Raw genomic sequence first — 21,356 nt, forward strand, 5'->3', positions numbered from 1 at the left:
CTTGCTGTAAATCATGGTAAGTTATAGCTCAACACATCCACAAATGTTCTTGACCTTGGAGACAGAGAGAGGATAAATTACTTGCAATCAGTTACCTTGTCTTTGAAAACATGCTTATATTGCAAATTAAAAGTGTAAGATATAAAAGATATTCTAAATTGCATGGAACATGGACAAGATATCTAGAAACAAAGAAAGCCACATGACCATATAACTGCTAATATAAAGAGCACTTGATGGGATGAAACACAGGGAAGTGGTTTTAAATGTAGAGATTGCTCAGCTCAAAGGTATTGTCTTTAAATTCTGACAGTAAAAATATTTGTGTGCATATTTTTAAAGATTTGATGGAGAAGTGCTTACCATGGATGAAAAGATTCGTACATTGGCTCAAAAATGGCAGCCCAGTAAGCGTTTACGCACAGAAGAGCAGAATTCCAAAGCCCTGGATACAGATATGATCATTGTGCCATGTTTGGTGAGTGTACTGTTTTATACAAAGCCTTTTTTTTTACTTTGTTCCATTTATGTAGTAATATCTAATACTTCCACCAAATGTGATCATTAACCATATTAGCCAAAACTGATTAGAATTGTAGTCTAAGCATCTGGAAGGACATGGGCATTGAAAAATACTTGTTGATTGGAATGTACACCAAACTAATATTGCTATTCTTCAAACATTCATTGGCATAGCTGTGAGATATTTGGAGAAGCAAAAATTTAATACATCTGAAGGATATTATTATTTATTTATTTATTTATTTAATTTATATACCGCCCTTCTCCCGAAGGACTCAGGGCGGTGAACAGGGCAATACATAATAAAAAACATGAAACTAGAAACACACAACAAGAAATACAACATATCTGCAAGTATCAAACCCTTACCTTCAGAATGTACTGTAGAATATTAGTGCATGTTTAAATTCTAGTCTCCATTTTGGAGAGCTTTACAAGTAGTCCTCAACCTACGTCCAGTCATTTGGGTGTCAGGGATTAGCTGATTCAGCATGGTATATCAGTCAGGATTTTAGATGTGGACAAGCAAGACTTGAGTTCCACTCTCCACTTAATTATAAAGATCCGTCACAGTTTCTATTACTGACTATTACAAAAAATAATAATCATACAATACATGGGCAGCATCCAAAAGCAGGGTAGATTTTGAAATGAGACAACTTTGCATCTACTGAGACACCCTTTTATGTTACAGTCCAAGCCTGCTCCCTGCAGCAAAGCCACTGAAGAATCCAACCCAGTGACCCAGAAACTCATCACCAACACAGAAAGCGACCTCCAACTTAGTTATGCCAAGCAACGCCGCACCAAAAGTTCTGTCCTCCTGCATAAGGAGTTGGACTCCAGAAGCAAGAAAACTGTGCGGGGTTATCTCTACCGAATCAATGAAGCTACTGCTGTCCTCTATGCCAGGCATGTGCTTGCTTTGTTGTTGGCTGAGTGGCCTGATGACATAGCAATAAGCGAGGAGATGTTAGATCTCAGTGGCCCAGCACACATGACGTATATCCTGGACATGCTGTTGCAGCTAGAGGAAAAACAGCTGTGTGAAAAGGTAATGACTTGTTTTAGTATATCCCTCTGATTTGGGAGCGAACCGTGAAAAGTAGCTTGACACGAGCAGCAAATCAGAACATCAGTCTGTCCTAACTCAATTGTTTTGTTTTGTTTCGACCAATATTGTTTTTAATGTGCTAGAAGCCAATATTTTAGTCTACTGTTCCAAGTTGGGTTTTAAGGAGGAGAAAAGTGAAACAATATTCCCATTTTCCCTCCTTCCACGTTTTTCCTTTCCATGTTGCCTGGTTGTCTCAGCTGCATAATTAGATTATTCAGGAAGATTGTTTGAAGTTCACGACAGAAGAGATCAGATGTAGAATGTAAGAAATTGTAAAACACTCATTTGGCACGTAGAAGATCATAGTTCAGTCTCAAATAAAGCAACCCTAGAATGCTTGAGAGTTTGGATAGCTGCTAGTCATTGTAAATGGAATTGGGCTAGGTCAGGGGTAGGCAACCTCGGCTCTTTTATGACTCATGGACTTCAACTCCCAGAATTCCTGAGTCAGCTGACTCAGGAATTCTGGGAGTTGAAGTCCATGAGTCATAAAAGAGCCGAGGTTGCCTACCCCTGGGCTAGGTGGACGATAGCTGCCTTTGAACATAAGTGCTTCCTTTGAACATAAGTGATGTTACTGGAGCAGTCCACTAATACAAAGAAAATTCCTTAGATGATCAGAGTTTTGACCTGTAGAAATGTTCTTATTTAGTGCTCTAAATTTTGGCTTGTGACTTAAAAACCATCTCCTTCCTCCTAGTTTTCTTGCTTAAGTTGAAAAAAAAAGGTTTGAAATTGCTTCCTAGTCTTGTTAAGGATGATCTCTAATTAATCTTGTTCATACTTAAATCTGTGAATCCATTCCAAGTAGGAGAAATAGTGAATATCAAACACACCTCTACCAGTAATCTAAGCATAAGTTCTTTTCTCACTTTTAGACGTCAGGTTCTTGGGCAAAAGCAGACAAGGGCCATCCAGGGTCTCTGTGTCTTCTCTTACTTTACCTTGTTTCATTACTCATCACACCCACCTGTATTTTTATTGATACCAAACTTAACAGCACTTTAACCATCATTTATTTTGTGAATCGTTTTGTGTGGTCATTCCCTCCCCCTGATCCTTCCTACAGATTCTCCTGAAAGTGCTCTGTGGATGCAGTGGAACCATGCTTGCAAAGATGGCACTTACAGCCTGTCAGTTCATGGAGGAGCCTGGGATGGCGGTCCAAGTGCGCGAGTCCAAGCATCCTTACAACAATAATACAAACTTTGAGGTACTATGCTTAGTAGTCTTGACGCCAGGTGAGCAAAATGTCAGCCATGCTTGCATTGGCAGTTCCAAATGAAAAAGACCATCCATCTCATATTGTTCCATTTTATCAAAAGGGTGGCTATGGCCAACCCAATTAAATGCCTTACTGTGGACTAGGTACAAGACTTACCAAAGAAGAAATGGCAGACTGGCAAATGGCTGTCCAGTCTCTTCTTAAAAGGCAGTTCCGCAAAAAGTGAAGCTAATGACTGAGTGAAATGAAGAGCTGGCAAGTAGCCCCGCTCTGATAAGTCCTCTCCAGACGAGGAGTGAACATGCGATTACTCACGAGTGCTGCAGACTGTTGTTCCTCACAAGGTGACTGTGAGAAAGCAGTCTCTGGCGGGTTTAGAGCTCTGGGTAATGAGGAAATGGCCATTTTGCTCAAACTCTGGTTGTCACCTTTGAAAGGACACTGGGTTTGCATGCTTCCTTTTCTAAACGCTTTCGGAAATTACTTATTCATTGCTTTTCAGCTAATTAAGAACTTTTGGATCAACAAGTTTTATAGCACCAGATGGGTTTCCTTTAATCCTTAGTGAAAGAAGTTTTAAATACAAGTTTAAGGATTTTTTAAAAAAAAAATGCTTGGAATAAACAACTAAAGGATGATTAAAATTTTGATTTTAGAAAGCTACAAATGGATTAAGGGGCCAGATAAGATATTTCAATCTTTTATGTTTAAGGGGAGTTAAAGCGCGATAGAATTTAATATGTTTTTTTAGTTAGGTAGCATATTTTAGCTTAAGTTTGTAAAGTTAATACCCTGTATTCAGCTCTGGGAAGTCGGGGGGAGGGAGGGTTAGGGAGGGCAAGGGGGAGGGGAGGGGGAGGGAGGGAGTTTATGATATTAAAAAATGTATTTTAAAACTTTTCAATAAAAAAAAAGATATTTCAATCTTGATTCGCAGTAAGATTTTGATATTGATTGTAAGGAGTCCTTCCCATTAGAAAATGTTTTTTTTAAAATTCTTAAAAATATTTATATAATAAAATAAGATTTTAAAAATTAGACCAGAGGGAAGTAAAGATTACCATTAAAGGAGAAAAACATTTAAATTTGATTCTGACAAGATTGACAAGTAAATTTTAATATGTCAGGCAACAAGAATGACATAGAAAAAGATGTTACATTGGACATACAAAAGAAAACCAACTGATGTCTTAATAATTAAAAGGGATATACAAATAATAAATCAATAATGTCTTGGGGTGATTTTTTTTAATATTGGATTTTAAATAAAGATTTATCAAAGCTTTGAAGAGTTTTGTGAGAAATGAGAAAAAATGAAAAGAAATCAAGTTCTGAGACATTCTTTGAAAGGACTAAAGACCAAGACTGTTAGGAGTAAAAGCAAGGACTATAATAAAGTTGTTTTGATCAAGGGTTACCAGAAATAATAACAATGTTTTTGGATTTTTGCCGACCTCCAGATAGAAATGATGAGGCTTTAAGGATTTGTTTATACGTAAGAGATGGAATATAGGTAGAGATCATTTGTGTTTTAAAAGAAGATGATACATTGCTAAAATTATTTGACGAAGATATCATAGCCACTTCCTTGATAAAAGGAAACAATAGGTATGGATGGCCCGCTATCAGATGAATTCACACATGGCCCTTGATGCATCTGTAAGGAAGGAGGGGTCTCAGGGGTCTGCCCTAGGCTCAGGCTTTTCAGCAAGGGGATAGAAGGGATGCTCATCAGATTTGCAGATGATACAAAACTGGGAGAAGTTGCTAATCCCTCAGAAAATGGGTTTTAGGTTGTTTTTTTTTTAGACTTGAACATTTATTTATTTTTATTCATTTTGTATGTCTTAAAATTTTATGCGCTCCATCTCCCCTTTCAAGATGACTCTAGACCAGCGGTCCCCAACCTTTCCAGATTGGCGGACCAGCCGGGGGGGGGGAGAGGGGATGGTTCTGTGTGAGTGGCAGGCACTTACTTGCATGAGTGTGTACAACTCCCGTTTGTACAAGTAAATCATTTAAGGGGAGAATCAGGAGGACTATCTCTCAGAAAGGGGAGCAGGATAGCTGCTGAGGTTAAAAACAGCAGACACAGAAAGAACGGTGAAATAAATCACTTTATTTTATTTAAAAATATTTGAAATGCTTAACCTTTAGCTTTTGGTGAGGTGGCTAGATAGGCCCATGCAACTTTATCTAGAGCCAAATGGTAGCTAGGCTGCATGTTCCTCTTCATAGACTAGGCAAGGATGCCTTCTGCAGCCTACCACTCATGAGTGTGTACAACTCATGAGTGGGCAGAGATCCGCCCCGAGATCTCTCATTTGTGGAGTTCCTCAGGGGTCGGTTCTCTCGCCTCTCCTGTTCAACATCTACATGAAGCCGCTGGGCGAGATCATTCATGGTTTTGGGGTGGGGTATCACCAGTATGCTGATGATACCCAACTCTTTCTTTCCACCCCGAACCAACCCAGTGATGCCCTCTCCGTGATGTCCCGGTGCCTGGAGGCGGTTCAGGTCTGGATGGGGAGAAACAGGCTCCGTCTCAATCCCGCCAAGACTGAGTGGCTGTGCATATCGGCATCTCGGGTTAACCAAGTTATTCCACCTCTAACGATGGGGGGTGAGGTGTTACCCCCCGTTGATAGGGCTCGCAACCTGGGCGTCCTCCTGGATTCACGGCTCAATTTTGAAGATCACATAGGAGCTGTGACCAGGGGGGCTTTTGCACAGGTTCGCCTGGTGCGCCAGTTGCGTCCCTATCTGGACCGAGACGCCCTACGCACAGTCACTCATGCGCTTGTGACCTCCCGTTTGGACTACTGTAACGCTCTCTACATGGGGCTGCCCTTGAAGACCACTCGGAGGCTTCAACTGGTGCAGAATGCGGCCGCGCGAGTTGTAATGGGGGTCTCCCGATACTCCCATGTAACACCTCTACTCCGCGAGCTGCATTGGCTTCCGGTTGCCCTCCGGGTGAAATTCAAGGTGCTGGTTATTACCTATAAAGCCCTACATGGCCTGGGTCCGGGCTATTTGAGGGAACACCTGCTGCCGGCATCGAACGCCCTTCGCCCAGTGCGCTCCCACAGGGAGGGTCTGCTCAGGGTTCCGCCGATAAGAGATTGCCGGCGGGTGACACCCAGGGATAGGGCCTTCTCAGTGGGAGTGCCTGCCCTCTGGAACCAGCTGCCGGTGGAGCTGAGGACTGCCCCCGACCTCCGATCATTCCGCCAGGGCCTGAAGACCTGGCTCTTTGAGCTCCCGGGCCCAGGCTGAGGAGAAAATTTTTAACTGGGGTTTTTAAGAGTACAGGGTGAATTTAATATTTTTTAACTTGGTTTTTAACTTTTGTATGTTTGATTTTTAATTCCCTGTAAACCGCCCTGAGTCCTCAGGGAAAGGGCAGTATATAAATGCAATAAAATAAATAAATAAATAAATAAATAACATTTTTTATTCTCCTTGCATCAGAGGCATAAAACTATCAAATCTCCACAGTGATTTCCCCATTTTTTGAGGTCTAGGATTCCAGCAGGTTGTCTTTAGTCATTTTGGTTGATCGGCTTCTACCCATTTGGTTCATGTTGGAATGAGACTGCGGAACACCACTAATATTCATACATTCTTTTATCCACAGGATAAAGTTCATATCCCTGGTGCTATCTACCTCTCAGTCAAATTTGACTCTCAGTGTAATACCGAAGAGGGATGTGATGAGTTGGTCATAGCCAGCAGCTGTGACTTCATCCACGATCGTCATACATTCAGTGGGCCTCCACACAAATGGACTGATTTTGAACTTCCAGGTAAACTACAAAAGATTTATTCAGGAAATCAACTATCCCTTATTTTGAAGATCCGTGTCAGAAGTAACAGTATAACAGAGTAACAAAGTTGGAAGGGACCTTGGAGGTCTTCTAGTCCAACCCTCTGCTCAAGCAGGAGACCCTATACTATTTCAGGCAAGTGGCTGCCCAGTCTCTTCTTAAAAGCCTTCAGTGATGGCACCCACAATTTCTGGAGGCAAGCCGTTCCACTGGTTATCCCCGAAAGATGCTTTTCCACAAGGCAACTGGACTTCCTTGTTTTACTTTGAAGATGTTTTGCTTCTCACCCAAGAATCTTCTTCAGCTTCTTGGATGGAAGGATTTATACTCCTGCAGACAGCTGCTCATTTGCATTCATTAAAGCTACCTGGGGGCTTATCTGTGTCTTCAGGTCATCTGAGTAGTGCAAAGGGGTGTTTTTATTGTCTAAGCTGCGTAGAGTCGCTGAGAGCAAGTAGACGGCTATATAAATATTCTAAAACAAACAAACAAATCTTGATTGTTAATTTTAAACCCATCATGATTAATTCCAATAAAAGAAGGAACTTTTTAAAAAAAACAAAACCTAAAGCAATTTTAGTACAAATTCGTATGATAACTACAAATAGTAAAAAAAAATAGTTAAAGAGGCAAGTTTCCCTCCTGCAGGTGTATGAAAGAAATAGGGAAGCCTTATCAAATGGGTCACTTCAGCCTGTATGAGAGAATCTTTCCTTCTTATTTGACAGGAGATACACTATACTACCGATTCACCACTGACATGAGCAATACCGAATGGGGTTACAAGTTTACAGTAACAGCTGGTCACCTGGGGAGATTCCAGACAGGTCAGTACTGCTTAGTACTGGAGCACTGTATTATTGCTTGGTGGGTATCTTTGTGTAGGGACACTAAATAATATAATAAATATGTACGTCAAGAACTTAAGAAGATCTAAGTCAGTCTCCTTCCATCAACACTTGAGAGTGACCCTCCAACACATCTAGATAGGGGAAGTCAGAGTGCTGCCCTGAATAAATAAAAATAATTGTACTATCTATCTTGATTGTACTATCTATCTTGATTATTTTAGCTTTATGAAACGGCTTTTCTAATCTCTTCAAGTATACTGTATGTTTTTCTTTAGCTGTGTTTACCAGCTTAGTTATGAACGTCTCTGTGGATAAGAATATAGGATTAATTAAAGAGAAGAATACAGAGACTTAAAAGAAGGCATAGGAAATGCAGTGTGCTTATATTGAATTTCAGGCTTTGAGATCTTGAAACAAATGCTGTCGGAGGAAAAGGCAATTCCTCATATTCCACTTGCTAAAGTTTGGGAGTGGCAGGTGGGCGTGGCCTGCAGACAAATTGGACACCAACGATTGAAAGCCATCCACTTGCTCCTGAAGATCATACAGTGCAGCAGTGAGAGGTACACTTTTTGATCCTACTTTTGCTTTTCTCGAGGGAGTTCCCAGCCCTTGTGTTTTTGCAGAAAATGCATAATCCATAGTACTACCGGATATCATGTCATCGTATGATTTTGAGGGCTATATATTTTCATTTTAACCCCTTTCTTTAAATTCTCAGTTGGAATTGAAAGTGTAAAAATGTTGGCTTCTCTCAGTTCCAAATTGTAAATGGAAGAAATAGCTTTGGCTCACAAGTGGTTACTTAGCTTTTTTTTTTTTCATGCTTCTTTCTTCATAAATATTGACCCGTTTGTTTTTCCAATGAATCCAGTGGTAAGTCCCTCCCAACCACTCTCAAGGTAGCACTTAAATTTCTTCTGCAGCCTCTACAGCAGGAGTGTCCAACTTGGCAACTTATAATTTATGGACGTCAGCTCCCAGAATTCCCCAGCCAGCATGGCTAGCTGGGGAATTCTGGAGGTTGAAGTGCACAAATCTTAAAGTTAGTAAGGGTGGACATCCCTGCTGTACATAAAGGGATATTCTCTTCTCCCAGTTGTTGATTTGCCTTGCTCCAGAGACAGTGTACAGCTGTGAATTTTATGGGCCATTCATGTGACCAGAACAGTCAGAACTTCCCCCCCTCTCTTTTGTTCCTTTTCCCTTTGACTTAGGACAGGTGCCAAGATTAGCAGGCTCATGTAACTTACTCTCTCAGAGGATCTCTGCAGTGGCTGAGGCCAGGCATGGAGACTGGGCCCAGTGGTGCAGCAGTACTCCCCCTCATCTCACTGTGGCATTCCTTTCTATGCTTTCCCAAGAGGAAAGAAGAAACGTTGCCTTGGGTTGCCAGCTGGCACAAGTCACAAGGGCTTTGTGGGCAGAGTGAAACATCACCAGCCCCAAGCTCAGCGGGCAAACACCATCCTGCCACTCTTGTAGGGGGATTCTTGCCTCCATCCTAAGGAGAGACTTAGGTTCACCATCTCAACTATCATCCGGTCAGATGCAGAACCAGCTAGCAAGGAAGTGCCATTCTCCTCAGATAAGGAACATGACCAGCAATTAGTTCCCAGGTCCACTAGGCTTAGTCAGTAAGCAGGTTTTTCACAACTGCTCGGGAACTTCTAGACATCAGCAGGCTTGAAAGACTCAAAATCATTTGGCCGTTCAGATCTCCCAAAGGTTCTGACCAGAAAAATAGGTAGGCACCTCAGGACTCCATCCCGATTTGCATCACTTGTGTGCGGTTTTCACATCTCAGTGCCTTATCCTTCTGCACCTTTTTTTCTTGCTTGGCATTCTAATGCTGGGGAAGGCACTCTACTTCCTTCAAGAAGAAATCTTGAGCCCTGTCTCCGTAACAAGTGGGCAGAAGATGCCTACTATCAATTGTCCCAGCTCCATTGTGGAAAATGAACATTTACATTGGACCTTTTTTAGTGTGGCTTTGTGTAAAGCTAATACTTGGATTCCTAAGAACAACGGAGATAAAATGGCATTCAAAACAGTAACTTGAGAAATCGGTATGCGTAGGTAAAACAGCGCTTAGCGGCCATGCCATTTACAGTGCACTGTCTTCCATGCTAATTTTAACACACCTCTTTATTTTCAGAGACTGTGATCTCACTTTGCTGAAGCCGCTATGGCATCTTTTCAGCCACATGGAAAAAAACATGAAGCATGAAGTGACTAAGCCAGGGGTCCTTCTTCCACTCCACCGGGCACTCACTGAACTTTTCTTTGTTGCTGAGCGCAGAGTTAGTGTAAGTCATTTGCTTTTCTTTGTTTTGCAGACCACAGATGTATATTCCTATAGTTTGCTTATGAGCCTCACTTTTTCTGTTTGCAGGAACTTGGGTCTCTGCAGGATTACTTGCTTGCCTTAAATACGGAAGACCACCTCTACCACTGTACAGCCCAGGTAGGACGGCCTGCTCCTCTTTCTTCTAAAGCTCCTCCCCATATGGGTGGAGTCCCTTGAAGAGTTGAAACAGATTTGAAATGGGAACTGCGTGAAGTCCTCTGGAATGACTAAATTGGCATCAGGCCAATGAATCCAGAGACATTGCTCCAAAAATTAGCTCCAATCCCGTAGTAAGAAAAACCAAGTATTTATTCTATTATGTTCTAAATCTGCTTTCTCTGAGTGGGGAAAACTGGCTTTGAAATTCGAATTAACATGCTAAATTGAACCTGATTAAAAACTTAACAGTCAGTGGCATTTCTCGATAGTAAATGTGATATGCTTTTAACCATCTTTCCGCTTTGTTTAATTGTTGGTTTGTTTGTTTAACAGGCCCTGAAAAACATTGCTGCTATTAGTCTTGCCATTAACTATCCCAACAAATCAACAAGTCCCTGGAATGTCTAGGAATGTCTTTTGCTGCTCAGAAGAACTTAGTTCTTGTCCAGAGGAACCTTTGGTGCAAGCGTTTTCGCTCGGTTCCCGAATCGGAGAAAGGCAGAGGCCTTTCCTGCTTCAGTGTATGTGCACTCTGCAGCCAGCCAACCTTTCTTCCTCCCCAACCTAGATCCTGTAAAAGCAAAAGCTCACATCTGGGCAAATGGGGACAATTCCCTGGAGCACTTGCGGTGCCATATGCACTTCCTATCTCTGGAACAGTATTCACCCTCTGAATCTTGGAAGAAGAAAAAAAAGGCAGGGAAGAGGGGATGAAGTTCCCCCCGAAGAAGGAGAACTCAGGTCATCTTCTGGCAGTCATCGCATCTTCCGGTCATCCTGTGCATATCCTCTACCCAGAAGGCTAACGAGCGAATGAACTGGAATTAGCAAGTTGCAGCCTGTAAATGCCTGAATGAGGATGGAAGAAGCAAGATATTTAAGAGGGTTTTAGGCTACAGCATGGCGGAAAACTGAGTTGCTGCCTTACACCCTCTTTTTTTTCTTTTGAGATGGGGGCTCCTTCCCTAGCAAGGGCCAGCTTCCAGGATCCAGATCAGTTCCTACAAATGAGCAAAAAGAAAGAATGTATTTTCTGAGAAGAGCAGGGTAGATTATCTGGGCATTTATGGAATGATAGTATTGGGGTAGAGAACCAAGAAGCTGGCAGTTTTCCTTAAAAGCCGGTCTTTCACAGATAACTCCAAACTACTGAAGATGTCATACAGTAAAAAATTCCCATGGCCTGGAATTCACAGTATTTGCTCATAAGAAAGCAAAAGAAAGGATTTTTTTTCCCAATAAGATCACATTGGGAAGAAGGTGGGTGGGAATGCAATGGGGTTTTTCCTCCCACAAGATCTTAGGAATACTGTGGTGTAGAGAAAGTGAACTCCTCATCCTGCTTTTCACAACAATAACCACAGAGCTCCTTCTGAACTGGAAAGACATAAGATCTCAAACATGAAATATATAGGCTTTAATTTCTCACCTCAGGAGAGAAAGTAGCAATGCAGGGTAGGGGAGATTTTGTTGTTGTTATTTGTCCTCTCCCAGGACAACTGCATGGAAAGCTAGGTGCTTCTGTGTGGAAACCATATATTGCCAGCTGTATATTTATATTATTATCAAGCTTGCCAGTCATCAGTTGTGCTTCAGTATGTCTTTCAGGATTTTCAGAATCCAGGGGAAAACGCACCTGGAGGATCTGAACATTGTGAAAGCAAATCAGTGTAGGGACACGCATCAAATATATTGCTCCTGCTGAAGCATTAAAAAAAAACACCAGTGTTTTCTTTATAAAATGCCTTTTTAAAAAAAAACGGTTGATGTTTTGAAAGTGAAAGAAAGAGAGCCCATGTTTCTCAACCTTAGCAACTTTCAGAAGTGCAGACTTCAACTTCCAGAATCCCCCCCCCCCCAGACAGAAAGGCTGGCTGAGGAATTCTGAGAGTTGAAGTCTGCACATCTTAAAAGTTGCTAAGGTTGCAAAAACCTCAGGCTAGATATAACTGCGGGAGATGATGCTGGGAATGCTGGGTGCTTGCATATTGGTCTTCATGATTGTGCCAAGGGGCTGGAGCTTTCCTGGCTTAAGCAATACTATAGGAAAAGTAGAGAGTGCTTGACTGTTTACAGTTTACAGTGGTAAATGTCAATCGATGTAGAAAAACCTCCAATTCTCTTCTCTCTCATCTCTTTTCAAGAACAGAAGCCATAACCAGCACAATCAGCTTTTGGCCAGGATGCATTCGCTCACACGATCAGATTTTCTATAAGGCATCAATCCTAGGAGATGATCCCTGTTGTAGCAAAGATACCTATTGTCTTCCGAGCTTTATGTTGAGACAAGCTATGGATCACAGGCAGCCAGATGGGAAGCATTTTCTGAAGGCCATTTCAATGATAGTTGTATCCAAAGAGGCCAGAAATCCATTTGGAGAGCAATGTTGCTCCTGTTAAAAAAAAAGGAAGTCCCATCACAATTTTTAAAAGGCAGGATCTTTTGATGGATAGTTTGTTGAAAGGGAAAAGGAACTCATGACAACTGGAGTCTTGGCTTATTTTTCACTCTCCTCCAAAACAAAATTGCAAATCTTATTCATGGGATGTGGCATGACCCCGAGACCTGTAATCAACAGTGTCATGGTTTCAATTCCTCCTGTTTCTGTTTGACTTACGATGTGTCCCTTTCTACATAATCATATAAATATTAAGGAAAGTAACTGTTACCTTGCTTATTGCTTTTCCTATGACCAATAAGAATTTTGAAGCTAGAAAAGATTGAAACCATCTTTTGTTTTAACCTCTGTACAAGGAATTTACTGGGTCACCGCTGAGCATGAACGTCAATCATTGCCTTACATTGATTGCTCTCTTCATTTCTTATTTTTCTCACAGGGAAGAATTATGGCCTTTGTTTTAGCTAGCGTTAAAGATGCACATTATACATTGAATTAAGACAGTTAACAAACATTGCAGTTAATATCTGTAGTAGTTTCAGATGAATGCAAAATCTGAGATTTGAAGGGTGAATGTGGAGAAGAAAACAAAATGTGCCTACAAGTGATTATTGTGAATCTTAAATTGTATCCAACATATCGAGAGACTATTACCATCCTAATGCAACTTTATTTTCCCAACATAAAACTTAAATGTTAGCAGTCATTAATTTTCTTACATGCTTATTTTTTTTGGGGGGGGGAGGAGGGATTCAGAAAAAAATATTTTGGTTGGGGGAGGATAGTCTGTTTTGATTTAACATTATTAAAATCAACTTCTTAGATTTACTCCTGTTTGGCTTAATATGTATTTAAAAAGAAGTTATAAATGCGATGAATATATACAAATGAAGAGATATATTGTAAAAAATTATATTAAAAATGGAAGTACCCAAATATGTGACTGATCATTATGTAAACGTATTTGTTGACAATCAACAAAAGTGTTTGAATTGTAGGAATTCCAAATAAATGTTTTTGGATTACCAGACCTTTGGGTATAGCATCCTTCTCCAAACTGAGGCCTTCTGGGTGTGTTGAATTGGCTCCTATCATCCCCATCCAGTGTGATGGGAAGGATATCTCAACATATTTGGAGGGCATCAGGATTGGAAAGGTTGGTCTATAGATAACTGCTTTATTCACTCATTCTCCTCCAGCATTGGAAGATTCTGTCCTTGTCCTATTGATTGTGCTCCCCCATTTCATTGCCCCCCCCCAGTGTGTTAGGAATGGAATCCCATCCAGAATTTCCAGCTACTTGTAGGTTGGCTGGCTAGGGAATTCTGGGCGTTGAAATCCATACCATCTGAAGGCTGCCAAGGTTGAGAAACACTGCTAAAAGATGATCAACCAGGGCACTTTTCCACTTTCCATATATATTCTTTGTGTAGTATGAAACAGGCTGATGGTCACTTCTGCAGCTTTGGTTGGCAGACAAGGTTTGTGAATGGTTTTTGATTGCTTTCCCACCTGATGTCCTGCTATGCCACCTCATCATGGTTGGAGGGAAGGGCTTCCTGGGAGAGAGAAACAAAGAACATTGTGAAGGTATTCCAAAAATACAGTGTCTCATTCCAGCAGGATCACCCAAAGCAGGAAGGTGATTTCAACTGCCCAGTTAAAGCAAGTAGGCACATATATCTGACATCAGTATTATAGGAAGATGCCTGAAAGCAAGTGACCACTTTAGTAACAAGAGCAAACAGTCATACTGTGTGGGGGGAAAGCAACGATAAACTATTCCTGCACTTTACCAAGAAAGGCAGATTGGCAGGCGTTATAAAGTGGTTGACAAATAATGCCAGATGATGACTTCTCAAGTCATATGGCAGTATTACTACTGAGGAAGAACTGAGAATCTTTCGGTGTACTAGCGTACGATGCAGCTATATTAATGTCTACCTTGTGATGTTGCCATACAAGAAAAAAAAAGCTGCAGACTTATGTGGGAACATAGAAATTTAGAAAAATGAATATGGGAAGTCACAACACATTGAAAGATTAAAGGAATCAACTAGACAGTAATGTCTTGGGTGTCAGTAAATTGAAATTGAAATTCCCCAGCCAGAATTCCCCAGAATTGGAAACTTTCAGTGGATCATACTGTTTTACTTGTTGGAACATGGAAACAAGAAGTTGTGTTGTTTTTCATACAGCAAAAGCAGTACTTGGATGCAATGCAGTCAGCGGATAACATCAATTAGATTTCACAGTCAATACAGCATTTCTCAACCTTGTGAACTTTTAAGATGAGTGGAATTCAATTCCCGGAATTCTCCAACCAGCATGGGTGGGGGGAGAATTCTGGGACTTAAAAGACACACATCATAAAGTTCACAAGGTTGAGAAACCCTGTTTTAATAGGATTGTTATCCAGGTTTGTGCTTCAACTGATGCAGAAGAGGAGGTTGACAAATTTCATATTCCAAGTTTAATCTAAAATTTTTAGTCTTAAACAATGCAAGCAGGACGTTCAGTGGTAGTTGGAAACTGGAATGCTGAATGCTGGCCTAAGTAACAGAAATGAAGCAACATAATAACCATTTCAGGCAATCCAATAATTTCTTCATTACTGTTCTGATGAACATTTTTCAAACAACATGGACATCCCCAGATGAAGGACACAGAATTAGATTGACTATATTATTGATACAAGGATTTGGAAGTGCTCAGTTAATTGGGCTGACTGTGGAATGGATTGTGAACTGCGCATATGCAAACAAGGAGAAGCTGAAGAACAAAGGCTGTGAGTTACCACAATAAGACCTTGAGCATGTGTTCACCCATTTTCAAAGAGAAACTGAATCACTTTGAAATCCTGATCCTCACTGATAGGGAACCAGGTAAGAAAAAGCGTTTGCCAAAGATCAAGAAAAAGAAAAGTTGGATATCGGAACAAGCAGTGGAAAGTGCAAAGAGGAGAAGCCAAAGTTAAGAAAGATAAAGATCTCAGGAAGGAACCTAACAAAAGAATTTCAGAGAACTGGAGACAAGAAACAGTATTATAATTAAATCGTAAAGATTTCAAAAATTAAAAACAAACAGAAAAACAAGGAGAGTTTTCCAAAACATCTCCAAACTCAGAATCACAGAATCATAAGGCTGGAAGGGAAATCTTCCGGTCCAACCCCTTACCTAAGGCAGGAGTCTTTATACCATCCCTGACAAATGATTGGACAATATTTTCTTGAAAACCTCCAGCAATGGAGCACCAGTAATATCAGTAACCTGCACTATGCTGAGGACATTACTTGGATTAACTGAAAAAGTAAATGATCTTCAAACCCTAGTAATGAAAATTGACAGGAACAGTGAGAAAATAGAGCTGCATGTAAGTATGAAGATAATCAAATTAATAATAATAGGTAAAACCTTAGAAATGGTGCTCTCTGAGCTCGCTTGTTTACTTGAAAATGTTTCATTATCCAAACTAGGTAACATCAGATTAGCACTGATGATGTTACCTAATTTGGATAAATGAAACATCTGCAACAAAACAAGCAAGCTCACAGAGCACAAAGGACCCCTCATTTCAACCCTGAGCTACAAATATTCTCCTTTATTAAAAGCCTTAGGAATGAGAATAAAATTAGCAGTAGATAGTCTCTGTTCTTTAGGATTAACCATCAACAGCAATCAAGAAAAATCTGCCAGGGAAACATTTGGCAGGGTAGTAGTTGAAGGCTTTGGAAAAGATATTTAGACATTATGGACTTTCTGTACCCACAAAGATGAAAATCAGAACCAATGCAGGCAATGGGTTTCCCTTGACCCACTAAGGAAGTAAACATTCAACTTTGAAGAAGCAGGATAACAAGATTGATACTTCTAAATTTTGGTCTTGGAGAAAGCTCTTGAGAAGATCATGGAAAATCAAGAAAACAAACTAGTGGATCATCAAATGAATCGACCCAGTATTCACACTTGAGGCACAGATGACCAGACTCAACTTATCGTATTTTGGATATGTTATGTGAAAACCTAGCTTTCTTGAAAGTCTGTGATGCTGAAAAAGGTAGAAGTAAGGAGGTGGAGGATCAGCAGCAACATGAATGGCTTCAGTTACAGTGGTTACAATGATTTTCATCATTGGAAAATCCAAAAGAGCAGACAGGAGACAGATCATCCTGTCTGTGCAGCTATTAAGACACAGCATCAACTTGAACGTCCATAATCAATTGGCCTGCTTCCCAGCCTATTTCTCATTCAGTGGCTCAATTAATAGATTTGACACTCATGACATAGTGTCCCTCCCAGGGACTTACAGCCTAATAACAGATGAAATCTAGAAAGGTGGAGGGGAAAAAATAAGCATTAAACTGTTCAATTATAAGTGACACAATTTGTTACAGAGGATAATGGGCTCTTAGCAGGAGCTCACAACATTTATGGAGTTAAGAAGTTGCCTTCAAAGTTGAACAAAATGGCCCCAAATGAAATTGAAGCAGCAATGTATAGTTAAATTGATTACTCCTCGTTTAGTCACATAATTTCTTAGCAACCTTTGGAGAGAGGGGGTTGCATCCAATGCTTTCAAGGTGTACATGCAGCCTGGAGACATCAGTGTGTATCGTAAGCTTTGAGAAAAGTCCAAAAAGTCTGTTGCATGGAATTTAATTTTGGCCAGTTTTCAGGCCTTGAAGTCTTCTTTTTCTTCTTCTTTACTTTCTTTTTTATCATTTTGGGTGTTGAGGGAGATACAAAGTTCTGGTCTCTTGCTCTTCTGGCGGCCTCAACCATTGTTAATTGATGTTGTTGTAGCATGACTTTGATGTTGTTTCTCCATCTTTTGGGTTTGCCTCATGTTCTTTGACATTTGCCTCTTTTTGTACATGCCTTGTATGGTATAGAATACCATGACACCCTCTCCAGGTGAACAAACCATTTTATTTGCTGTTTGTGTATGTAATTTTAGATCGGTTCTATACCATTTTTTTCTCTAATGCTCTCATTTCTGATTTTATCTCTTCTGGTCATTCCAGCAAACATCTGATTTCTGCAGTGACTAACTTTTATTTATGTTTGGTTGTAAGTGTTTGGCACTAGTAACCTAGCCTTTGAGACCTCACCATAACCACAGTTAGTTTAGGAGACAGCTCTAGAACAGGAGGGCAACCTTGTTCTGTTGTGCTTTGCAGTCCTACATAGCCTCATTACCAAAGGTGGATGGAGGTGAAGCAAGTGCTAGGCAGGCCTTTACACACCGAGTATCTTCTTTGTTATCTATGAATGGGGTGGGTGGGGGAATGAGGTGGACATTTCCTGATCAGGCAGTTAAAAATATACAAAAGGCTGGCTTTGAAGATTAGCCCTAGGTTAGGGTTTCTTACTTGGCGGTTCTGAGCCAGTTTAGTCTAGTGGTGAAGGCACCAGACTAGAAACCAGGAGTCCATGAATTCTAGTCCTGCCTTAGGCACCAAAAGCTGGCTGGGTGACTTTAGACCAGTCACCCACTGTCAGCTCAACCCACTTCAGAGGGTTGTTGTTGCAGGGGAAACAACAGGGGGAAGGAGAACTAGATATGTTGACTGCCTTGAGTTACTTATAAAAACAATAAAGGCAGGATATAAATTTAAAAAATAAATAAAAATATGTTTAAATGTCTAAAAACAAAGTTTCTCCCCCTGTTCCCCACTATCCAGTTCTCTTTCATTTTATCTTGATTCTCCATTTCTCTTTCCATTGCAGGGTCTCAATCCTTTATTTATTTATTTATTTGGCAGGAGTAAGTGAATGCCCCCCCCTTTTTTAAAAAATCTACTAGAAGGTGGAAGGGAATTGCATTAGAGGGCAAAATAGCTGGTAGATGTTGGTAGAGGATCATTTTATCGAAGTCATTGGCTATACTGTGTCCATTTTAATCAGGGGTCTTTTTGAGGAAAAGGAGATCATGGCTCTGCCAATTCTGGACTGGCTTCCAGCAGATATGTATTTGTATCTGTACACACACACACACACACACACACACACACACACACAAGGCAGAAGTCTTTGTAGTAGGAGAGACGGATCAGTCTACAGTAGCCAAAATTCAGAAGGATCTTTGCAAGTGAACACATTTTATCACAAGGCAGATGCTTTCATAAACTGGAAAAGTGGTCGCAGGCTCCTGAATTACTGAGGAGGTGAAATCTCCAGAGGCGTTGTTGCAATCTCAGTGTGTTAGGACGCTGACCTTGTCGATCAGAAGGTCGGCAGTTTGGCGGGTCGAATCCCGAGTGCCGCGTAGCAGAGTGAGTGCCTGTTACTCGTCCCAGCTTCTGCCAACCTAGCAGTTCGAAAGCACATAAAAAATGCAAGTAGAAAAATAGGGACCACCACGGAGGGAAGGTAACAACGTTCCATGCGCCTTTGGTGTCTAGTCATGCTGGCCACATGACCACGGAGACGTCCTCGAACAAGCGCTGGCTCTTCGGCTTTGAAACGGAGATGAGCACCGGCCCCTAGAGTCGGAAACGACTAGCACACATGTGCGGGGGAACCTTTACCTTTACCTTACAGGGGCCAGGGGCTGGGCTGGGTATGGCACAAGGTTTTGTGTGATTCTTCTTTGTGTGTATTCTTCTTTGGTTGATGGGGACTATTTTAAATTCAGATTGGTTTCCCTTTCAAGGAAATAGAGTTATTTCTTTTCCTCTTTGTCCGGCAGGCTGCCAAGGAAGGGACAGATTGTTCTTCCTACGTTTCTTCCCAGAAGTCTAAACTGATGGCTTAAAAAGCACTTTCAAAATGAGGCTGAGGGCTGTGTGGCATTAAGCCAAAGGCTGTTCTTGCTATGCCTACCTTAAATGGACTAAAGACCTTGTTCCTTGAGGCCTTCTTTCATTTAATTCAATTTGAAAGGGGTAAGAATGAAACTGGCTATGCAAAAGTAAATATTTAGCAGTAAATAAATGTATGATTCATCAAATTAGCTTTCCTGCAAGAAGCCCAAAGTGGCTCAGATGGTTTTTCTTCACCGCATTCTCGGAAAGAGTGACCGACTGACCCAAGGTCAGCAACAAGCAGTGAGGCTTAGGGGTGGTTTAAGCCAAATCCAATTATTGGCTCCAGCCTTTAAGACATAGCCAGGTTGGGATTATTTCTGTTTATATCTAGTATTATCTTCCCTAACTCAAAAGAAGCAGGAATTCACATCGTCTTACACAGTAGAGATGCCAAAAAATGAACTGGGGGCTTTTTACATATCTCATTTCCTCACTTCTTCAGAACCTGTTAACTTTCTGGGTATGCCCTGCAAACAAGCCCAACATCCTCTAGGACCGTGGTGGCAAACCTGTGGCATGTGTGCCACAGGCGGCACACAGAGCCCTCTCTGTGGGCACGAACAACCTCGCCCCAGTCATAGGCCTTCACCTGGTTTTTATAAAACCTTTTCGCTTTAGGCTTCCAGAGCCATGTGAAAAAAAAAAGTTCAATCAATCAACCAATTTCAACTTCTCGCGGGGGGGGAAAAGATCTCACAAAGTTGGAATTGATTGATTGACTTTTAAGTCCCACCCAGTCTGCCGTTACCACCAAAGCCATGCCCCCTAATAGGGCACGCCCACCCAGTGTGCCCCGCCCACCCAGCACCCGACGATACATACGTGGGTTTTGGGTTGCAGTTTGGGCACTCGGTCTCTAAAAGGTTAGCCATCACTGCTCTAGGAGGTCCTCCATGAAATCTTCCTAGCCTGCAGTGTTCATGACACCTGTATAAAAGGTAAAGTAAAGGTTCCCCCTGTCCAGTCTGTCTGACTCGAACAGTGCTCATCTCTTGTTTCTTAGCTGAGGGAGCCAGCGTTGTCCAAAGACACTTCTGGGGTCATTTGGACAGCATGACTATATGCTGAAGTGCACAGGACGCTATTACCTTCCCACCAAATTGGTATTTATTTATCTACTTGCAGTTGCATGCTTTCGAACTGCTAGATGGCCAGAAGCTGAGGCAAGAACGGGAGCTCATCCTGTTGTGCAGTGCTTAGGTCTTGAACCTGACCTGTCAGCTTTCCAGTTGACAAGCTCAGCGTCTTTAACCACTGATACTAACGATCTGTCCCAAAAAGATGTACTCTCTGTGCAGAATGATTTCCAAAGCTTGGGGCAGGAACTTAGCAGAATAGGCTGTAGGCTTACTTTTCCAGAGGTTTTACCAGTGTATAAGGAGCAAAATGGAAAAGGCCAGCGTATAGCAGAATTTAATATGTGGCTAAAGGAGTGGTGTAAAGGAGAAGGCTTTGGTTATATTAGTCACGATGTCTGTAGCTGGTCCAATGAAAAAATGTATAAAAGAGATGGTCTGCATCCATCCAAGAAAGGGACTGAGTTACTTGGCAATAAAATCACAGCTTTTCTGGAGGAACATTTAAACTAAACAACGGGGACAGTGAGTTAATTGATACAGAACATCACTGTCCCCGGCAATCTAAGAAAATAGGGGAAGCCAGGCACCACACAAGTTATGCAGCAAGTAAACACAGGGTCAGTCATAAAGGACTCAAATGTCTATACACTAATGCACAGAGTATGAACAGTAAGCAGAGTGAACCAGAAATTCAGGTAAATGAGGGCGGATATGATATTGTTGCCATTACGGAAACATGGTGGGACGAAACCTACAAATGGAACACACAGCTAGAGGGATTTAAACTATTTAAAAGAAACAGACTAAACAAAAGAGGAGGTGGAGTTGCTCTCTATATAAGAAATAACTTTATCTCTACAGAAATAGAGCACAACAATGACGAAAACTGTAAACTTGAATGCATTTGGGTCAATATAAAAGGGGAATAATGACATTGCCATAGGTGTATACCACGGGTCGGCAACCCGTGGCTCCGGAGCCGCATGCGGCTCTTTGAGCACTCTCTGGCGGCTCC

General features: G+C 41.3%; 1 protein-coding gene across 1 annotated transcript in view; it reads left to right on the forward strand.

Annotated features, from left to right (window-relative positions):
* Positions 1–13,481, forward strand: part of ZZEF1 (zinc finger ZZ-type and EF-hand domain containing 1) — an 85,889-nt gene extending 72,408 nt beyond the window's left edge. Inside the window, exons 47-55 of the mRNA XM_083372609.1 lie at positions 343–478; positions 1,217–1,576; positions 2,709–2,852; positions 6,505–6,673; positions 7,423–7,521; positions 7,943–8,108; positions 9,704–9,854; positions 9,941–10,012; positions 10,388–13,481. Of these exons, the coding sequence (XP_083228735.1) occupies positions 343–478; positions 1,217–1,576; positions 2,709–2,852; positions 6,505–6,673; positions 7,423–7,521; positions 7,943–8,108; positions 9,704–9,854; positions 9,941–10,012; positions 10,388–10,462 (1,372 nt within the window). The 3' untranslated portion in view covers positions 10,463–13,481. The remainder of the gene's footprint in view (positions 1–342; positions 479–1,216; positions 1,577–2,708; positions 2,853–6,504; positions 6,674–7,422; positions 7,522–7,942; positions 8,109–9,703; positions 9,855–9,940; positions 10,013–10,387) is intronic.
* Positions 13,482–21,356: the final 7,875 nt, after the last annotated feature.

Source organism: Vipera ursinii (genome assembly GCF_947247035.1).
Source record: "Vipera ursinii genome assembly, chromosome: 1".
Classification (NCBI taxonomy): Eukaryota; Metazoa; Chordata; class Lepidosauria; order Squamata; family Viperidae; genus Vipera; species Vipera ursinii.